Source organism: Stenella coeruleoalba (assembly GCF_951394435.1).
Source record: "Stenella coeruleoalba genome assembly, chromosome: 2".
In the NCBI taxonomy this organism is placed as follows: Eukaryota; Metazoa; Chordata; class Mammalia; order Artiodactyla; family Delphinidae; genus Stenella; species Stenella coeruleoalba.
This window is the reverse complement of record NC_137147.1, coordinates 85,573,880-85,592,425: the sequence shown is the minus strand read 5'-3', so window position 1 is coordinate 85,592,425 and position 18,546 is coordinate 85,573,880. Positions and strand designations below refer to the sequence as shown.

At 37.8% G+C, this 18,546-nt stretch overlaps 1 protein-coding gene across 5 annotated transcripts in view; it reads left to right on the top strand.

The window, feature by feature from the left end:
* The window catches only part of TTBK2 (tau tubulin kinase 2), a 143,788-nt gene that overhangs the window by 32,604 nt on the left and 92,638 nt on the right, over window positions 1-18,546 (top strand). For 4 of the 5 annotated variants that reach the window (XM_079915109.1, XM_079915110.1, XM_079915108.1 and 1 more), the window contains exons 2-3: window positions 1,790-1,925; window positions 7,443-7,590. In XM_079915109.1, coding sequence (XP_079771235.1) covers window positions 1,857-1,925; window positions 7,443-7,590 — 217 coding nt within the window. In that variant the 5' untranslated portion in view covers window positions 1,790-1,856. Of the gene's footprint in view, window positions 1-1,789; window positions 1,926-7,442; window positions 7,591-18,546 lie in introns of those variants that run through there. The other variant, XM_079915112.1, reaches the window with a different exon arrangement.

Sequence of the window (18,546 nt, the reverse complement as noted above, 5' to 3'; positions counted from 1 at the left end):
TTCCCAGGCCAGGGCTTGAACCCGTGTCCCCTTCTTTGGCAGGTGGATTCTTAACCACTGCACCACCAGGGAAGTCCGTTTATGTTTTTGATGTTTTTCAATCACTGCAGTCACCATTCTTGTATCTGCTCAAATTGTTTCATCCTTGGCAAATGAGAATTCTTTCACTTATCTCTGAATTCCTTTTGGCATGTTAGTAGTAGTACTGTTAACATTTTTGCTTTCTGATTTGACAAGATGCCCCAAGTTCATTGTGCATAATTTCCTGTGCCAGACCAGGAATAAGCCATTTCTTCAAGGAGCTCTTATTTCTTTTAGTGGCATATGATGTTTAGACTTCACAATCTGGAGGCAGGGGTTCTCATTGCTACTGAGTTATCATTGCTTTTAAGCCTTTTCAGGCCAATCCTCATGCCAAATTTTCTATCATAATTTGATTGTCTGATACTTGTTACGTAGTTGATTCCTAGGGGCATTTCTTGGGAACAATATTCTTTGAGTTCTGTGTGTTCATAACTGTTTCCTTTAGGCTTGAAGGTTACTTTGGCTTGATAGAACACGCTTGGCTCACATTTCCCTGGATACTTAAATATGCAGTAAGCTGTTTGTGCCAATGTCTGTTCCCAGTCTGATTTTTTTTCCCCTTATGTATAATTTGGACTTTTCTGCACATACGTCCAGTGAAATTTTTTTCCCTTTAAAATTCAGTAGCTTTACTAGACTGTGTTTTGGCATTAACCTTCTTCTGAGTTGTTTTCCCAGATATGTAGTATACCATTTTAACCTGCAGGTTTAGTCCTTTTTTAATTTCCAGAAATTCTTGAATTATAGTGGCTAATATTTGTTCCATCTCATAGCTTTGGGGTTTTTATTGGCAGCCTTTTATAATATGTATTTTATATTTACTTTGTCTTTTATCACTTTTAATTTCTAAATTTCTTTTTAATTTTTTTCATTTTTCCCTTTATTTTTTCTCCCTTAATTTTATGTTGTTTTCGCTCATGTCTCTTCTACTTGAATCTTCATTTCTTTTCCTTTAATTTCTGTTCCTTTTCTGAATTTGCTCCGATTTCTTTTTATGTCTTTCTGTTGCCTAGGTCTCTCATTTATAAGGTTTTCTAATTATGATTTATGTTCTTTTAAATCTTCTTTTTCTTACTTTCCTTTAGTTTGTTCTGTAATTAGGTTACAGCATTATCTCCTTTAGGCCATATTTTTCTGCAGTATCTTCATTTTCTACAGATATGTTGTTCATGTTGTTATCCTTTTTTCTTACAATATCATTGTATTGGGTTTGATCAACAGACCTTTTCTGTGGCTCATGTTTATTTCCTATGCACTTTAAATGCATTTTGTAACATTAAAATTATATTAGCTCTGGTGATGTTAAGCTCTTAGTTGCAACCTATTAAACTGTAAGCTGTTGTAAATTAGGTACGATTTTTTTTTTCTTAGCAGTGTGTTGGACTAAGGATAGTAGTCTGTGTCAACTGCCATTGACACCATGCTTGTCCTGAGGTCTAGCAATCTCAGTTATTGTAAATTATATTTGTGTTATAATATAATGCTTCTTTAATGTGTGGCTATTTCACTGGACATCTGTAATGGAAAGATAAGTACTTTTTTTTTACATGTACTAAACAGATTTTAGAACTGAGTTTGTGGCGGTTTTCCCCTCTTTCCAGCAAAGCAACCTAATTAATGTATAGGATTAGTAGTGTTACTTGGTGCTGGAATGTTTATGTTAATTAGTTAGTCCTGATATGCTGCTGTGTTTCTTTTGTTTCAGGTTAAATGGAAACCACCCTTGGGAGCTGGATGCCTGTGTAGCCATTCTATCACATCAGTGAATTGCAATGAGTGGAGGAGGCGAGCAGCCGGATATCCTCAGTGTTGGAATCCTGGTCAAAGAAAGATGGAAAGTAGTGAGTATACATCAGGGAGAGAGAGGGGTGGGGGGGGAGGGGCTGCATACATATGAGCGGGTAACTTTTGGTATCTTGATAAAACCATTTCATTAGGAAATAATACATATATTGCTTATATGCCTAAAGCAGTTATTTTTGGTTCTTTTCCTATGATTAGGTTCTGTTTATGCCCTAATTCTTATTCTTGCTGCTTATAGGAGTAAATTTTCCTAAACTCTGATAGCTACTATTTTTTAAAAAATTTATTTATTCATTTATTTATTTTTGGCTGTGTTGGGTCTTTGTTGCCGCAGGAGGGCTTTCTCTAGTTGCGGCGAGTGGGAGCTACTCTTCGTTGCGCTGCACGGGCTTCTCATTGCGGTGGCTTGTCTTGTTGCAGAGCATGGGCTCTAGGTGCGCGGGCTTCAGTAGTTGTGGCACACGGGCTCAGTAGACGTGGATCTCAGGCTATAGAGTGCCGGCTCAGTAGTTGTGGCGCATGGGCTTAGTTGCTCCACAGCTTGTGGGATCTTCCCGGACCAGGGGTCAAACCCGTGTCCCCTGCACTGGCAGGTGGATTCTTAACCACTGCACCACCAGGGAAGTCCTCTGATAGCTACTATTGAGTAAGGTAAATAAAAGTATACTTAGGGAAAGAACAGTTGAAAAAAAAATACAGTACAGTGAACTGCCCTTTTTTATTTTTTAACATTTTATTAAGGAAAATTGTAAGTATACATTAAAATAGTGAGACTGTTATAAAGAACCTCCGGGTACCATGCCCCAGCTTAAACAGTTATAGACTGATGGTCAATCTTGTTTCATCTCTTTAACCTCTCTCCCAGAATATTTTGAAGCAAATATTTTACCTTAGCATTTCTCTCTATGCACTTCAGTATGTATCTCTAAAAGATAGACTTCTTCTTAAAATATAATCATAATATCATTATCACTTCTAGAAAAGCAATAATTTCTTAATATCATTAGGTATCCTTCCAACTTTCACATTTTCCTAATTGTTTTGTAAATTATTTTTAACAGTTGAATCAACCAAATCCAAGTAAAGTCTGGATATTGCAGTTGGTTTACATCACTTAAGTTTCGTTTAATTTCTAGGTTCCTTTTCATCTCTCTTTTTTGCCTTACAGTTTATTTATTAATGAAACTAGGTTATTTGCCTGTAGAATTTTGCACAGTTTGGATTTTTTCTATTGCTTCCATGTGGTGTTAACATGTTTCTCTGTCCCATGTATTTTATGTAAACAGTTAGTTATTTAGAGAGGCTTAATGGATCTGACCTCAGGTTTGTTTATTGAAGTAGGGGCATTTCTTTTTTCATAAAGGGTATTGTGAACTTTGGGTGGGAGGCATATAATGTCTTATTGCCCATCATTTTTTGTGATGTTAGCACTATTGATCATCATTGTCTAGGTCTGTTAATTCATTAGGGATTGCAGACTGGTGATAGTCTATCATTCCTTCATTTATTAGTTGAAGTACATCTATGAAGAGAAATTTCCTATCATTAACTATCTGACTACCCTGAGATACAATTTGAATAGGAATACAGGATAAATGCTTGATTCTTTTCTTAATTCACCAGTTTTCAAAATAATGAATTGGTTCCCTAGCATCTTCTAAAAGTGACCAATGAGGGCTTCCCTGGTGGTGCAGTGGTTGAGAGTCCACCTGCCGATGCAGGGGACATGGGTTCGTGCCCCGGTCCGGGAAGATCCCACATGCCGCGGAGCGGCTGGGCCCGTGAGCCATGGCCGCTGAGCCTGCGCATCCAGAGTCTGTGCTCCGCAACGGGAGAGGCCACAACAGTGAGAGGCCCGCGTACCGCAAATAAATAAATGAATAAATAAAAGTGACCAATGAAATTTTTAAAAATATAATTAAGAATTCATGGATTTAAGCATATTTAATGTGTTTCAGTCCACATTAGTTATCATTTTTATTGATTCTAGTTATCATTCTTATTGATGCGCAAATTGTCTCATTTGACTAAGGGGACATTCTTCAGGTTGTCTCCTGAGTGCTTTTAACACGATCCTAATAGTCTTTTGATGGCTTCCTTGCCCTAGACTTGGAATCTGCCATCTTTCCTCCTATGAAAGAAGCTATTTTTGTTTTAGATATATTTAAATATATTTTATGGCTATCCAGTCTTTGGTAACCAAAGTTTTTTTCCATTAGCAGGTTTAGCAAAGCTATTTAAAAGTTTCCTTAGTCTATCAACAGATTGGAAAAAGAAGATTCTTCTTTTAGAAATAAAAATTTTGTTTCTATGGTACAGTGTTTTACTGATTAGGCAAATCAGTAGGCTTTGAAATTTTACTTGAGTAAATATAAGAAAAGAACCTTTTCATCATCATGGACTGGTGCAGGGAGATTCCAGCAATTGGTAATCTTTAATGTAAGTCAGGCACGAGTGTTTCTTTGGTGGGAGCTTTGTGTTAAGTGCTGTGGTGAAGTTTGGCTTTCTTCAGTAGACATATCAAAAGGTGACAAATGAAGCTACGTCTGGCATAGTTGCTTTGTCCTGATAATGAGAGCTAATAAATGTATGGAGCATGTCCCCCAAATTTGAGAGTCATAGTGGCATTTTTAGTAAAATATCACAGGCTCATTGTTAAGGATGGTGTTTTGGTTATCTACTGTTATATAACAACTGCATCAAAACTTAGAGGCTTAAAACAGTCATTTATTTTGCTCACAGTCTTGTGGATTAGGAATTTAAGAAGAATTTGCCTGGGTGGTTTGTCTCATAGCCATGTGGCACTAGCAGGTTTGGGGATTGGAAGGTCCACTTCCAGATGGCTTCTTTGGTGCCTGGGGTCCTTAGTTCCCTTACCGCCAAACTGGTGGCCCATTTTCTAGGACCTCTCTACAGGGCTATGGCTTCTCAGGATGGACACACTTTTTACATGGTGGCTGGCTCTTGAGAGTGTTGGTTAAAGTAGTCACAAGATCCACCCAGGTTTAAGAGGGTGGGGAAATGGACTGTGCCTCTTGATGGGAGAGTGGCGGAGTCACAGAAGAGCAAAAAGGATGGGCACTATTTTGTGGCCATCTTTAGGAAATATAGTCTGCCACAGTCTTACCTCTATTCTTTCCCTAGTCTGCATATCACCATCGTACTAAATTACCTCTGTCTCTTTGCCGTATAAACATTGGTGATGTCTTAGGGTTTTGTTAAGCTCAATAAAAAAAAAATTCATGCTCTATTATTGTTCAAATTATTTTATATGAATAGACCAAGGAGCAAAATCATTTATTTCAGGTTAGAATTTTTCTTCTGTTGTTTGGTAAGGTTCTTTGTGAGGTAAAAACATGAAGCCAACTCGCATCAGAGTCCATAATTAGAAAGATATCTCTTTAGTACTGTTTATGACTTTTTAGAGTTACACAGTCTTTGTTTAATGGACAAAATATAAATAATCATAAGATTATTATGATTGGGTCCCAGTCAGGGGTCAAAAAAGAGAATTTATTTAACTGAAATTAAGTTCTGGAACTTTTTTTAGTCCCAAACTCATATCAGAGTTTCTCGTGGTATCTCTTCCCATCACCAAACCAGAATAAGGAAGGATTATGGCTCATGTATACAAAGCAGTAAATAGTTATTTAGCAATAATTATATACTTACCACTTTGCCAAATGCTATGGGGGAAGTAAAAAATAGAAGGAGTGGCCCTCTCTTTGAAGAAGATTAGTTTCATTGTAGGGGGATAGGGCATTGACAATGGACAGTTAAACAGTATGAGTTGAAACACTGTATAGTGTATTAATACAGGTCATACCTGAGGTATTTATAGTAAAATGATTAATTAAGTGATTAAGCACATAATTCCTATAGAAATTTGGAAGAGATAAAGGAATCAACCTAGATGCAGAAATCAGTACAGACCGTGTGGGGAAAGAAGTAGGACTTGAGGTGAGGCCTCTGGGGTGGTTAAGATTTAGGACCCTGTGCCTCCAGTGATGACTTCCTACATTATATCACATCCTGGCTGCTTGATAACGTGCTAAGGAGAAGACTGAGTTTTAGGAAATGGAAGAAGGCTAATGGCATGCTGTATCTAGGTTGAAGTATATCACCTCCCCCCTCCCACCCCAGTTTCTCACAGCTCTACAGTTCCAGTGTCACTAGCTCTTCAGAACTTGCTTTTATTTTATTTTATTATTATTATTAGTTTTTTCTTTTGCGGTACGCGGGCCTCTCACTGTTGTGGCCTCTCCCGCTGCGGAGCACAGGCTCCGGACGTACAGGCTCAGCGGCCATGGCTCACGGGCCCAGCCGCTCCGCGGCATGTGGGATCCTCCCGGACCGGGGCACGAACCCGTGTCCCCTGCATTGGCAGGCGGACTCTCAACCACTACGCCACCAGGGAAGCCCTATTTTATTATTTTTTTTAAACTTTTTATTTTATATTGGAGTGTAGTTAATTAACATAGAACTTGCTTTTAATACTCAAAGATCCCGATATTCCCCAGTTAAGCTAACACATTTTATTAGGGAGAATATTAAGTGTTTGATGAAAGTATTTATTTATCTATCTATCTATCTATCTATCTGTCCCACGAGGCTTGCAGGGTCTTAGTTCCCCAACCAGGGATTGAACCCCAGGCCACGGCAATGAAAGCACCAGCCCCCAACCACTGGACTGCCAGGGAATTCCCTGATGAAAATATTTAATTTGATTAGAGTTTACTATTATTTGAGCGTATGGATATATAGTGAACACTGGGATAGTTTAGAACAGGAGCTGTTCTGTGGAGCCTGTTCAGTGCCTCAGAAAGGAGGGTAAATGGTGCTGAGAGGGCTGGGCTCTGGCTGCCCCTATCCCTTCTCCAACCTCCCCACATACATATCTCAATCAGGTTCCAGATAAGATTTCAGTTGGCAGAAAGATTTTATGGATTTAAAAAGTCTTCAAATGATTGCCTTAGAATTAGAATAAATAGGGTTGTTGAGGGGTATTTGTGGGAAGTGAAGCTTTCAGATATTGAGTCTTTTATGATACTTCTGATGCTGGCTGTAGGCCAGATTTTAAAATTGTTTGTGGCTGAAATAAATTGAGTACTTTTTGTGGACAAAACTGTGAGAAGGGCTTCCCTGGTGGCGCAGTGGTTGAGAGTCCGCCTGCCAATGCAGGGGACACGGATTCATGTCCCGGTCCGGGAAGATCCCACATGCCGCAAAGTGGCTGGGCCCGTGAGCCATGGCAGCTGAGCCTGCGCGTCCGGAGCCTATGCTCCGCAACAGGAGAGGCCACAACAGTGAGAGGCCCGTGTACCACAAAACAAAGAAAGAAACAAACAAACAAAAAACTGTGAGAAAAGATTTTGATATTATTTCTAGGTTTTTGTTCTTGGCATATGCCTAGTTAACAATGTTGAGATCTTTTATCATAAAATAGGGATAGGCAAATTATATATTATTTTCTAAATATAAGAGATGAATTAGTTTCTAATTAGAATCTTCTAGTAATTTTGTGTGTGTGTGTTCTTATTTTATTTCCCATGCAGTTGAGGAAGATTGGGGGTGGGGGCTTTGGAGAAATTTACGATGCCTTGGACATGCTTACCAGGGAAAATGTTGCACTGAAGGTGGAATCAGCTCAACAACCAAAACAAGTTCTGAAAATGGAAGTTGCTGTATTGAAAAAACTACAAGGTAAGCTTCTTGTATGATATACCAAACAGTTTATAATTTATTGTTACCTTTGTGAACCTCAATTACATTCTCTATCAATTGAATATTCTGGTGTCAGCTTGGTTTAAACATGCTGAACGTTTTTCTTATGGAAATTTTATCACTAGTAGTTGTAGAAATACTGATTGCTTAGAGTAATTGGACTTTGGGAATTCCTTTTCATGGTGAGCAAGGATGAGAGAGAGTGAATAACCTGAAACATTCTGCTTTAGAAAGTGTTTTCATAATGTCTGTTATGGTAAAACTTGCCTTTTTAAAAAAATAGCCAAACATGAATACCTCTGAGTTGTTTCTACTTATGTTTTTGGATGTTAAACATGCTTTAATCCCATTAAGGAAGCTGCCTTCAAATCACACTGAAGGATGGATTAAAAATAATAGTATTTGTTATATGTTGATTTCATTAGCTTCAGTTTAATCGAATAACTCTTTCTGGCCCTGCCACCATTTTTGAGGTCCATTTTATGACTTGGATCCCTATTGTTTTACCACAAGCATAAATAACTTTTTTTCCGACATCAATCAAGTGATTAAAACCCTGAATACATGGCTAGTTTGATTCATCTTTGTATTTTCAGTTTATGACATAATCTGGTATTACTGATATTTAACTGTTTTATCTGAATCAAAATTAAATAGTGGTGATTAGCACATTAAATGATCTTGTTAAGCTCTAGAAGGTTTGATATTGCTATGGGACATTCATTAGCATCTAAAGGAATTTAGTACTAACATAGAGAGCAAAGGAAGTTGCTATAATTGGTAGAAAGAACTGTAGTTGGTAGAAATAGCAAGGACAAAATGCTGTGTATACTCTGGTTTCTCTTCAGATTGAATAAATCTTTCGCCTTTTACTAAAAAAAAAAATGCTATGTAGCTTAGGACTCTCAAATTCACGGCTGTGTAGTCTCTAGGGTGAATGTGCTATCTTTGTGAATCGCTGATGTGATGATGTCTGGAATTCTAGTAAATAAGTTTCTGATAAGTTAGTGAAATGTGTATTATGTATTGTGGCAACATCTATTCTTTTAATCATTGCTCTTTGCCTTAAGCTTTCTCATTGTCCAAGTTTCTCTACTAGTTGGCTCATTTCATTAGAGCATGATGCTAATAAAATTATAGTTCTGTTTAATAGTTACTTTTAGCCTAAACTTAGCTTTCCTAAAACATGGGAAATCAGGAAGACAGTGGATAGATCAGCACCCATTGTCACAACTAGAAAAAATGGATGACTGGAGAAGAAAGGATAGAGAAAAGGATGGTGTTCTCTTTTTCTCACCTTTTCTGCTTTTTCCCTATTTCTTTCGAGCTGTTTCCAGCTCAGCGAAATAGGGACCACAAACAAGTGCAGCTGGAGCTACCTCTTCGTGGTTTGCACGGATCCCAAGAGATCTGTTTTACTTTCAGCTAAGTCCATAAAGGGTATGTCAACATCAGCTTGGCTTGGACGGTGCTGCTTCACCTGTCTTTCTCCTACTTGGTCCTGAGGAGATGCTTCCAGATGAGGCAGGATATAGCTTTGTAGCCCTTTCAGTAAGTTCTCCTGCCTATTTTGGCCATGGTTTACTTAGCATTGTATGTGATAAAGCTTGAAGAACAGTTTAGTACCTTTTAATGGGTGAATTAGAGATCCCTGGATGTTGAGTCTGTCCTTTCCTTCTTATTTTATCTTTCGTACTATTACCTAAAATGTTTTTCTTTCTTGCTTATTACCACATGACATCCTATTCCTCAGGACCCTTCACTTTCCAAAATAAGTAGATTTTTAATCTTTTGGTCTGTATTTCAATGGACAGCCCTTGACTTTCTTTTCTTGGCTTTCTGACTGTGCCTTCTGCATACTTATGCCTCACAATTTCTTTTTGTTGAAGGTGCTTTGGAATCTGTACACTTTGAGAACATTTTTATGGGGCTGAGCTGCTTGCTTCTGCCTGCCTGTTGGCATAATGATTTTCTTACTCAGTGACCCCAATAAAAAGACTAAATGTGCAAGGAAAAGGTATATAACCAGAGGCTAGCCCTTTATAGGATTGGTTGGTTTAAAGTTGATGTTCAATTTTTGATAACTGGTATAGGATTTGTTTCTTTGTTTTTTTTTTTTTTTGCGGTACACGGGCCTCTCACTGTTGTGGCCTCTCCTGTTGTGGAGCACAGGCTCCGGATGCACAGGCTCAGCGGCCATGGCTCACGGGCCCAGCTGCTCTGCGGCCTGTGGGATCTTCCCGGACCGGGACACGAACCCGTGTCCCCTGCATCAGCAGGCGGACTCTCAACCACTGCGCCACCAGGGAAGCCCTGTTTCTTTGTTTTTTTATGATGAATTTAGCCTGAACCCTAAGTTTTGTTTCTTTTAAAAATCAATCCCCCTATTCAAAATTCTCATAATGTCTTTTCCTGGATTCCTTCAGTTCTGAGTTTTCTCCCAGTCTTTCCTGTACTTAACAATCCTAGATTTCCTCGGCTCGTGCATGACTCTCATAGTAGTATGTTCCTTTCTCATTGGCCCTAAAGTGCGAAGGCCTTAGCATTTTACCTCATCTTTCCTTCTTTTTTTTTTTTTCATCTTTCCTTCTGAATGACCTTCCCCACGCTACTATAGGAGATAACTCTCTTTTCAGAGCTCTCTGAAATATTCTGGATGTATATCCTACAATTCTCTATTGAACCAAGCTAAACTCCTGAATTATACGTGGGTTTTACAAATGAGTCTGAATGTTTTAGTCACTGCTCAACTAGACCACTTGTCTATAGGCCTCTTAGGTAGTACTTCTATACTCAGTTATTCTCTGAAGTTTCCTTATTAAATAGAACTGTAAAACTTATTAAGCTTTTCCCTTTATTAATATCATTGTTCAGAGCTACATCTCTATATAACCATTTATTTGTGTTTCTTCGCTCAGTTTATGACTATACTATCTTCAAATCTTTGTTTTCAATTTATTTGCTTTGACACTGTGCAAAGCGTTATTGCCTCCCTACTCTGTTAGATTCTTTTTTCTCTCTTCTCTCCCATCATAATAAATATTTTATAGGGACATTCTACCGATCTTTACTTCTCCATTTTTATGGTCTCTTGAACTCTATCTCACCGTACCACTCTTTTTTTTTTTTCATTTTAATAAATAAGTTTTATTTGCAGTGCTGGTAAAAGAGGGAAAAAAAACCCTTTTGTCCTGTGATTCCAAATCTGATCGCTAGTAATTCTGCAGTACCTACCATCAATACTTTTTTTTTTTTTTTGCGGTACACAGGCCTCTCACTTGTGGCCTCTCCCATTGTGGAGCACAGGCTCCGGACGCGCAGGCTCAGTGGTCATGGCTCACGGGCCCAGCCGCCCCACGGCATGTGGGGTCTTCCCGGACTGGGGCACGAACCCATGTCCCCTGCATTGGCAGGCGGACTCTCAACCACTGTGCCACCAGGGAAGCCCCATCAATACTTTTTAAAAAGATAGATTTCCTTTCCAATCTTAACAAAATTTTATACATGTCTAGACTCCTGCAGTGAGACAGGCAAATCTTAAATTTGTTTTTCTCCCCTAAATTTTTATTATGAAAAATCTTAAATATACATAAAAATAGAATTGTATAATGAGCATTCACGTACCCGTTACTCAGCTTCGGTAAGTATCAGTGTTTGGCCAGGCTTGTTGCATCTATAGCCTACATTTTTTCCCAGCTTGCTGAAGTATTTCAAAAGAAATCCTAGGCATCATATCATCTGTAAATACTTCAGTGTGGGTCTTTATCTAATAGATAAGGTCTCCATTTTTATTTTTTAATGAAAATAGTCTTTATTTCAGAGTTATGAATTACAGGCCAGTAGGAAATCTGTAGGGTTGAGGTTGGGGCAGGGGTTTTTGGAAACATATCAAAAATTGACAGACATTACTTTGCCTGTAAGAGCTTTGTTGATGGTTGATGATTTTGTGAATCCATTAAATTATATCTATTGGAATATAGAAAGTCTTAGTCACTTATTCCCTACCAAGAAAAAAAAATGATATGAGAAGTAGCTTATGTTAAACATTAGGAAAATTTGGGGAAATCTGCATTATTGAGAAAGTGAAATTACTATGGAAACTCTTCAGGTGACCAGTTTTAAGAATGGATTGGAGAATCTCATTGGAGAGGAAGCCCATGTTCCAGTGTTTCTTTTTTTTAATTAATAGACTTTACTTTTTGGAACTGGTTTAGGTTTACAGAAAAAATGAGCAGTTTCTACAGTTTCCTCTATTAATAAACCCCATCTACAGTTTTCTCTATTAATAACATCTTGCATTAGTGTAGTACATTTGTTACAATTGGTGAACCATTATTGATACATTATTATTAACTAAAGTCCATAATTTACATTAGGGGACTCCTTTATTAATAACATAAACACTATAGTCTAAAACACCTAAGGAAATTAAGTTATTTCTCAGTACCATATAAAATCTAGCAGCCAGTGTTTAATTTCTCCCGCTATCTCAAAAATATCCTTTTACCATTGAGTTGTTGAAATCAAGTTTCACGTCACATGGTAGGGACATTGCATTTGGTTGACATCTCTCTTAAGTCTCTCTTAATATGTAAGAGTTCCCCCTCCCCTACTTTTTTTTTCTTTTAAATTTTGGCCTTGCCATTTATTTGTTGAGAAGTGAAGTTCTTAGTTTGATAGAATAGTTCACATTCTGGATTTCATTGATCACATCCTTGCAGTGTTGTTTAATGTGTTCCTCTATCCTCCACATTTCCTGTGAACTTGTAGTTAGACCCAGAGGCTTTTTTAAAAAATAAATTTATTTATTTATTTATTTTTGGCTGCGTTGGGTCTCCATTGCTGCGTGCGGGCTTTCTCTAGTTGCGGAGACTGGGGGCTACTCTTTGTTGCGGTGTGCGGGCTTCTCATTACGGTGGCTTCTCTCGTTGTGGAGCACGGGCTTTAGGTGCACGGGCTTCAGTGGTTGCAGCTCGCAGGCTTTAGAGCTCAGGCTCAGTAGTTGTGGCACATGGGCTTAGTTGCTCCGCGGCATGTAGGATCTTCCCGGACCAGGGATCAAACCTGTGTCCCCTGCTTTGGCAGGTGGATTCTTAATCACTGTGCCACCAGGAAAGTCCTGAGTACATTGTCTTGATCCATTGTTTCTACAGGGGTTGCAAAATGGTGATTTTTCTTATTTTCTTTTTCCTTCCAAATTTCTGAATTGGAATTATTCTACAGAGTAGAACTTTATTTCATTAGCTGTTTGTTTCCCCTGAAATAATAGTTATTACAAGAAGGGTAGGATAAAGGCTTGAATTTTTTCCTTTTTATTTACCAATTTTTAGAATACCAAGTTGTGCCCTTTTGTGAATAGTGAAGTGTTTTTCGTTTGTTTTAAAATTTTATTTTATTTATTTTTTTATACAGCAGGTTCTTATTAGTCATCCATTTTATACACATCAGTGTATACATGTCAATACCAATCTCCCAATTCATCACACCCCCACCCCCACCCCCTGCCGCTTCCCCCCCTTGGTGTCCATACGTTTTTTCTCTACTTCTGTGTCTCAGTTTCTGCTCTGCAAACCAGTTCATTTGTACCATTTTCTAGGTTCCACATATATGCGTTAATATACGATATTTGTTTTTCTCTTTCTGACTTACTTCACTCTGTATGACAGTCTTTAGATGCATCCATGTCTCTACAAATGACCCAATTTCGTTCCTTTTTATGGGTGAGTAATATTCCATTGTATACATGTACCACATCTTTATCTATTCATCTGTAGATGGGCATTTAGGTAGCTTCCATGACCTGGCTGTTGTAAATAGTGCTGCAATGAACATTGGGATGCATGTGTCTTTTTTTTTCTTTATTTTTAGCTGCATTGGTCTTCATTGCTGTGCACAGGCTTTCGCTAGTTGCGGCAAGTAGGGGCTACTACTTCGATGTGGTGCGTGAGCTTCTCACTGAGGTGGCTTCTCTTGTAGCAGAGCCTGGGCTATACGCGGGTGGGCTTCAATAGTTGTGGCACGCGAGCTGAGTAGTTGTGGCTCACTGTTGATCCTGTTCCATTGATCAATATTTCTGTTTTTGAGCCAGTACCATATTGTCTTGATCACTGTAGCTTTGTAGTCTAGTCTGAAGTCGGAGTCTGATTCCTCCAGCTCTGTTTTTTTCCCTCAAGAATGCTTTGGCTATTCGGGGTCTTTTGTGTCTCCATACAAATTTTAAGATTTTTTGTTCTAGTTCTGTAAAAAATGCCATTGGTAATTTGATCGGGATTGCGTTGAATCTGTAGATTGCTTTGGGTAGTATAGTCATTTTCACAATATTGATTCTTCCAGTCGAAGAACATGGTATATCTCTCCATCTTTTGGTATCATCTTTAATTTCTTTCATCAGTGTCTTATAGTTTTCTGCATACAGGTCTTTTGTCTCCCTAGGTAGGTTTATTCCTAGGTATTTTATTCTTTTTGTTGCAGTGATAAATGGGAGTGTTTCTTTAATTTCTCTTTCAGACTTTTCATCATTAGTGTATAGGAATGCAAGAGATTTCTGTGCATTAATTTTGTATCCTGCAACTTTACCAAATTCATTGATTAGCTCTAGTAGTTTTCTGGTGGCATCTGTAGGATTCTCTATGTGTCGTATCATGTCATCTGCAAACAGTGCCAGTTTTACTTCTTCTTTTCCAATTTGGATTCCTTTTATTTCTTTTTCTTCTCTGATTGCTGTGGCTAGGACTTCCAAAACTATGTTAAATAATAGTGGTGAGAGTGGACATCCTTGTCTTCTCCCTGATCTTAGAGGAAATGCTTTCAGTTTTTCACCATTGAGAATGATGTTTGCTGTGGGTTTGTCATATATGGCCTTTATTATGTTGAGGTAGTTTCCCTCTATGCCCACTTTCTGGAGAGTTTTTATCATAAATGGGTGTTGAATTTTGCCAAAGCTTTTTCTGCATCTATTGAGATGATCATATGGTTTTTATTCTTCAGTTTGTTAATATGGTGTATCACATTGATTGATTTGCATATATTGAAGAATCCTTGAATCCCTGGGATAAATCCCACTTGATCATGGTGTATGATACTTTTAACGTGTTGTTGGATTCTGGTTGCTAGTATTTTGTTGAGGATTTTTGCATCTATATTCATCAGTGATATTGGTCTGTAATTTTTTTTTTTTTTTTGTAGTATGTTTGTCTGCTATCTTTTGGTATCATGGTGATGGTGGCCTCATAGAATGAGGTTGGGAGTGTTCCTTCCTCTGCAATTTTTTGGAAGCGTTTGAGAAGGATGGGTGTTAGGTCTTCTCTAAATGTTTGAAAGAATTCACCTGTGGAGCCATCTGGTCCTGGATTTTTGCTTGTTGGAAGATTTTTAGTCACAGTTTCAATTTCATAACTTGTGATTTGTCTGTTCATATTTTCTATTTCTTCCTGGTTCAGTCTTGGAAGGTTATACCTTTCTAAGAATTTGTCCATTTCTTCTAGGTTATCCATTTTATTGGCATAGAGTTGCTTGTAGTAGTCTTTTAGGATGCTTTGTATTTCTGTGGTGTCTGTTGCACCTTCTCCTTTTTCAGTTCTAATTTTATTGATTTGAGTCCTCTCCCTCTTTTTCTTGATGAGTCTGGCTAATGGTTTATCAATTTTGCTTATCTTCTCAAAGAACCAGGTTTTAGTTTTATTGATCTTTGATATTGTTTTCTTTGTTTCTACTTCATTTATTTCTGCTCTGATCTTTATGATTTCTTTCCTTCTGCTAACTTTGGGTTTTGTTCTTCTTTCTGTAGTTCCTTTAGTTGTAACGTTAGATTGTTTATTTGAGATGTTTCTTGTTTCTCGAGGTAGGCTTGTATAGGTATAAACTTCCCTCTTAGAACTACTTTTGGGGCATCCCATAGGTTTTGGATCTTCATGTTTTCATTGTCATTTGTCTCTAGGTATTTTTTTATTTCCTTTTTGATTTCTTCAGTGCTCTCTTGTTTCTTTAGTAATGTATTGTTTATCCTCCATGTGTTTGTGTTTTTTATGTTTTTTCCCCTGTAATTGATTTCTAATCTCATAGCATTGTGGTCAGAAAAGATGCTTGATATGATTTCAATTTTCTTACATTTACTGAGGCTTGATTTGTGACCCAACGTATGATCTATCCTGGAGAATGTTCCGTGTGCACTTGAGAAGAAAGTATAATCTGCTGTTTTTGGATGGAATGTCCTATAAATATCAATTAAATCTATTTAATTTATCAATTATATCTGGTCTATTTTGTCATTTAAAGTTTGTGTTTCCTTATTAATTTTCTGTTTGGATGATCTATCCATTGGTGTAAGTGAGGTGTTAAAGTCCCCCATTATTATTGTGTTTCTGTCGATTTCCTCTTTTAGAGCTGTTAGCAGTTGCCTTATATATTGAGGTGCTCCTATGTTGGGTGCATATATATTTATAATTGTTATTTCTTCTTCTTGAATTGATCCCTTGATCACTATGTAGTGGCCTTCCTTGTCTCTTGTAACATTCTTTACTTTGAAGTCTATTTTATCTGATATAAGTTTTGCTACTCCAGCTTTCTTTTGATTTCCATTTGCATGGAATATCTTTTTCCATTCCCTCACTTTCAGTCTGTATGTGTCCCTATGTCTGAAGTGGGTCTCTTGTAGACAGCATCTATATGGGTCTTGTTTTTGTATCCATTCAGCAAGCCTGTCTCTTTTGGTTGGAGCACTTAATCCTTTCACGTTTAAGGTAATTATCGATATGTATGTTCCTATGACCATTTTCTTAATTGTTTTGGGTTTGTTTTTGTAGGTCGGTTTTTTCTCTTGTGTTTCCCACTCAGAGAAGTTCGTTTAGCATTTGTTGTAGAGCTGGTTTGGTGGTGCTGAATTCTCTCAGCTTTTGCTTGTCTGTAAAGCTTTTGATTTCTCCATCGAATCTGAATGAGATCCTTGCTGGGTAGAGTAATCTTGGTTGTACGTTCTTCCCTTTCATCACTTTAAGTATATCATGCCACTCCCTTCTGGCTTGTACAGTTTCTGCTGAGAAATCAGCTGTTCATCTTATGGGAGTTCCCTTGTATGTTATTTGTCATTTTTCCCTTGCTGCTTTCAATAATTTTTCTTTGTCTTTAATTTTTGCCAATTTGATTACTTGTGTCTCGGTGTGTTTCTTCTTGGGTTTATCCTGTATGGGACTCTCTGCACTTCCTGGACTTGGGTGGCTCTTTCCTTTCCCATGTTAGGGAAGTTTTCAACTATAATCTCTTCAAATATTTTCTCGGGTCCTTTCTCTCTCTCTTCTGCTTCTGGGACCTCTATAATGTGAATGTTGTTGTGTTTAATGTTGTCCCAGAGGTCTCTTAGGCTGTCTTCATTTCTTTTCATTCTTTTTTCTTTATTCTGTTCCGCAGCAGTGAATTCCACCATTCTGTCTTCCAGGTCACTTATCCGTTCTTCTGCGTCAGTTATTCTGCTCTTGATTCCTTCTAGTGTATTTTTCATTTCTGTGTGTTTGTTCTTTAATTCTTCTTGGTCTTTGTTAAACATTTCTTGCATCTTCTCATTCTCTGCCTCCATTCTTTTTCTGAGGTCCTGGATCCTCTTCACTATCATTATTCTGAATTCTCTTTCTGGAAGATTGCCTATCTCCGTTTCATTTAGTTGTTTTTCTGGGGTTTTATCTTGTTCCTTCATCTGGTACATAGCCCTCTGCCCTTTCATCTTGTCTATCTTTCTGTGAATGTGTTTTTTGTTCCACAGGCTGCAGGATTGTAGTTCTTCTTGCTTCTGCTGTCTTCCCTCTGGTCTGTTTTTCGTTTTGAGTATCACTATGAGATCATGGATTTTTATATATTTTATTTTATCCCACTGCAGTCATTATTCTTCTCAGACTAAAATTTTCACTTTTTTTCGCTAGTGGAAGCGAAGCCCTTATATATTGGCTGCTTGTCCTTCTGATGTAACTTCAGTGTTCTTTGATATCATTCTAGCTTTCTGGCCCAGTACATGTTTCAGGCTCTCCTTGAACTTTCCCTTCAGCAGAGTTGGAATCAGGAACCCTTTTACTCCAAGATCCCTACTTCCTTGTTTTGGAAAACAATTGAGATCACGGTGTGGGGACTAAGACACTAATCGCTATTAGACCAACACATTTCTCTCAATAGGTTTTCATAAATACTAGATTTGCCTGGTTTTTTCTATGTGCACTTTTCAATTTGTTTACATTGTTTATCTTATTTTTAAAAACATATTTGTGTTCTCTTTTAAATTTCAGGCTCTAAAAGGGCAGGAATTATGTACTTTTATTTTTTAATTTTGTTTATTTTAGTTTTGGCTGGGTCTTCGTTGCTGCGTGTGGGCTTTCTCTAGTTGTGGTGAGTGGGGGCTACTCTTCATTGCGGTGCGCAGTCTCTCATTGCGGTGGCTTCTCTTGTTGCGGAGCACAGGCTCTAGGTGCACAGGCTTTAGTAGTTGTGGCTCACGGATTCTAGAGCGCAGGCTCAGTAGTTGTGGCATATGGGCTTAGTTGCTTCGCGGCATGTGGCATATGCCCAGACCAGGGCTGAAACCTGTGTCCCTTGCATTGGCAGGGGGATTCTTAATCACTGCACCACAAGGGAAGCCCTGGAATTATGTACTTTTAAAGTTGACATATTATGCTTAGTGTTAAAATGATAGCAGACTGTGACTTTGTATTTGCTGATACATTTGTAAATGGAGATGTGGAGAATAGGATAACATTAACTCTTCTGTTTTGTCATTTTGTTAATAAAATTTAGTTTTTTGGTAAGAAAAAGAATTGTTAAGATTCTGGAATAATTTGTTAAAGAGTGTTATAAATACTAGTTGATAAAGTCACCTTTTGATGACTATGGCTTAGATTCTCAAAACCATATTATATAGATGTTCAATTCTTCATTGTTACAAAAGCCAGTCACTTGGGT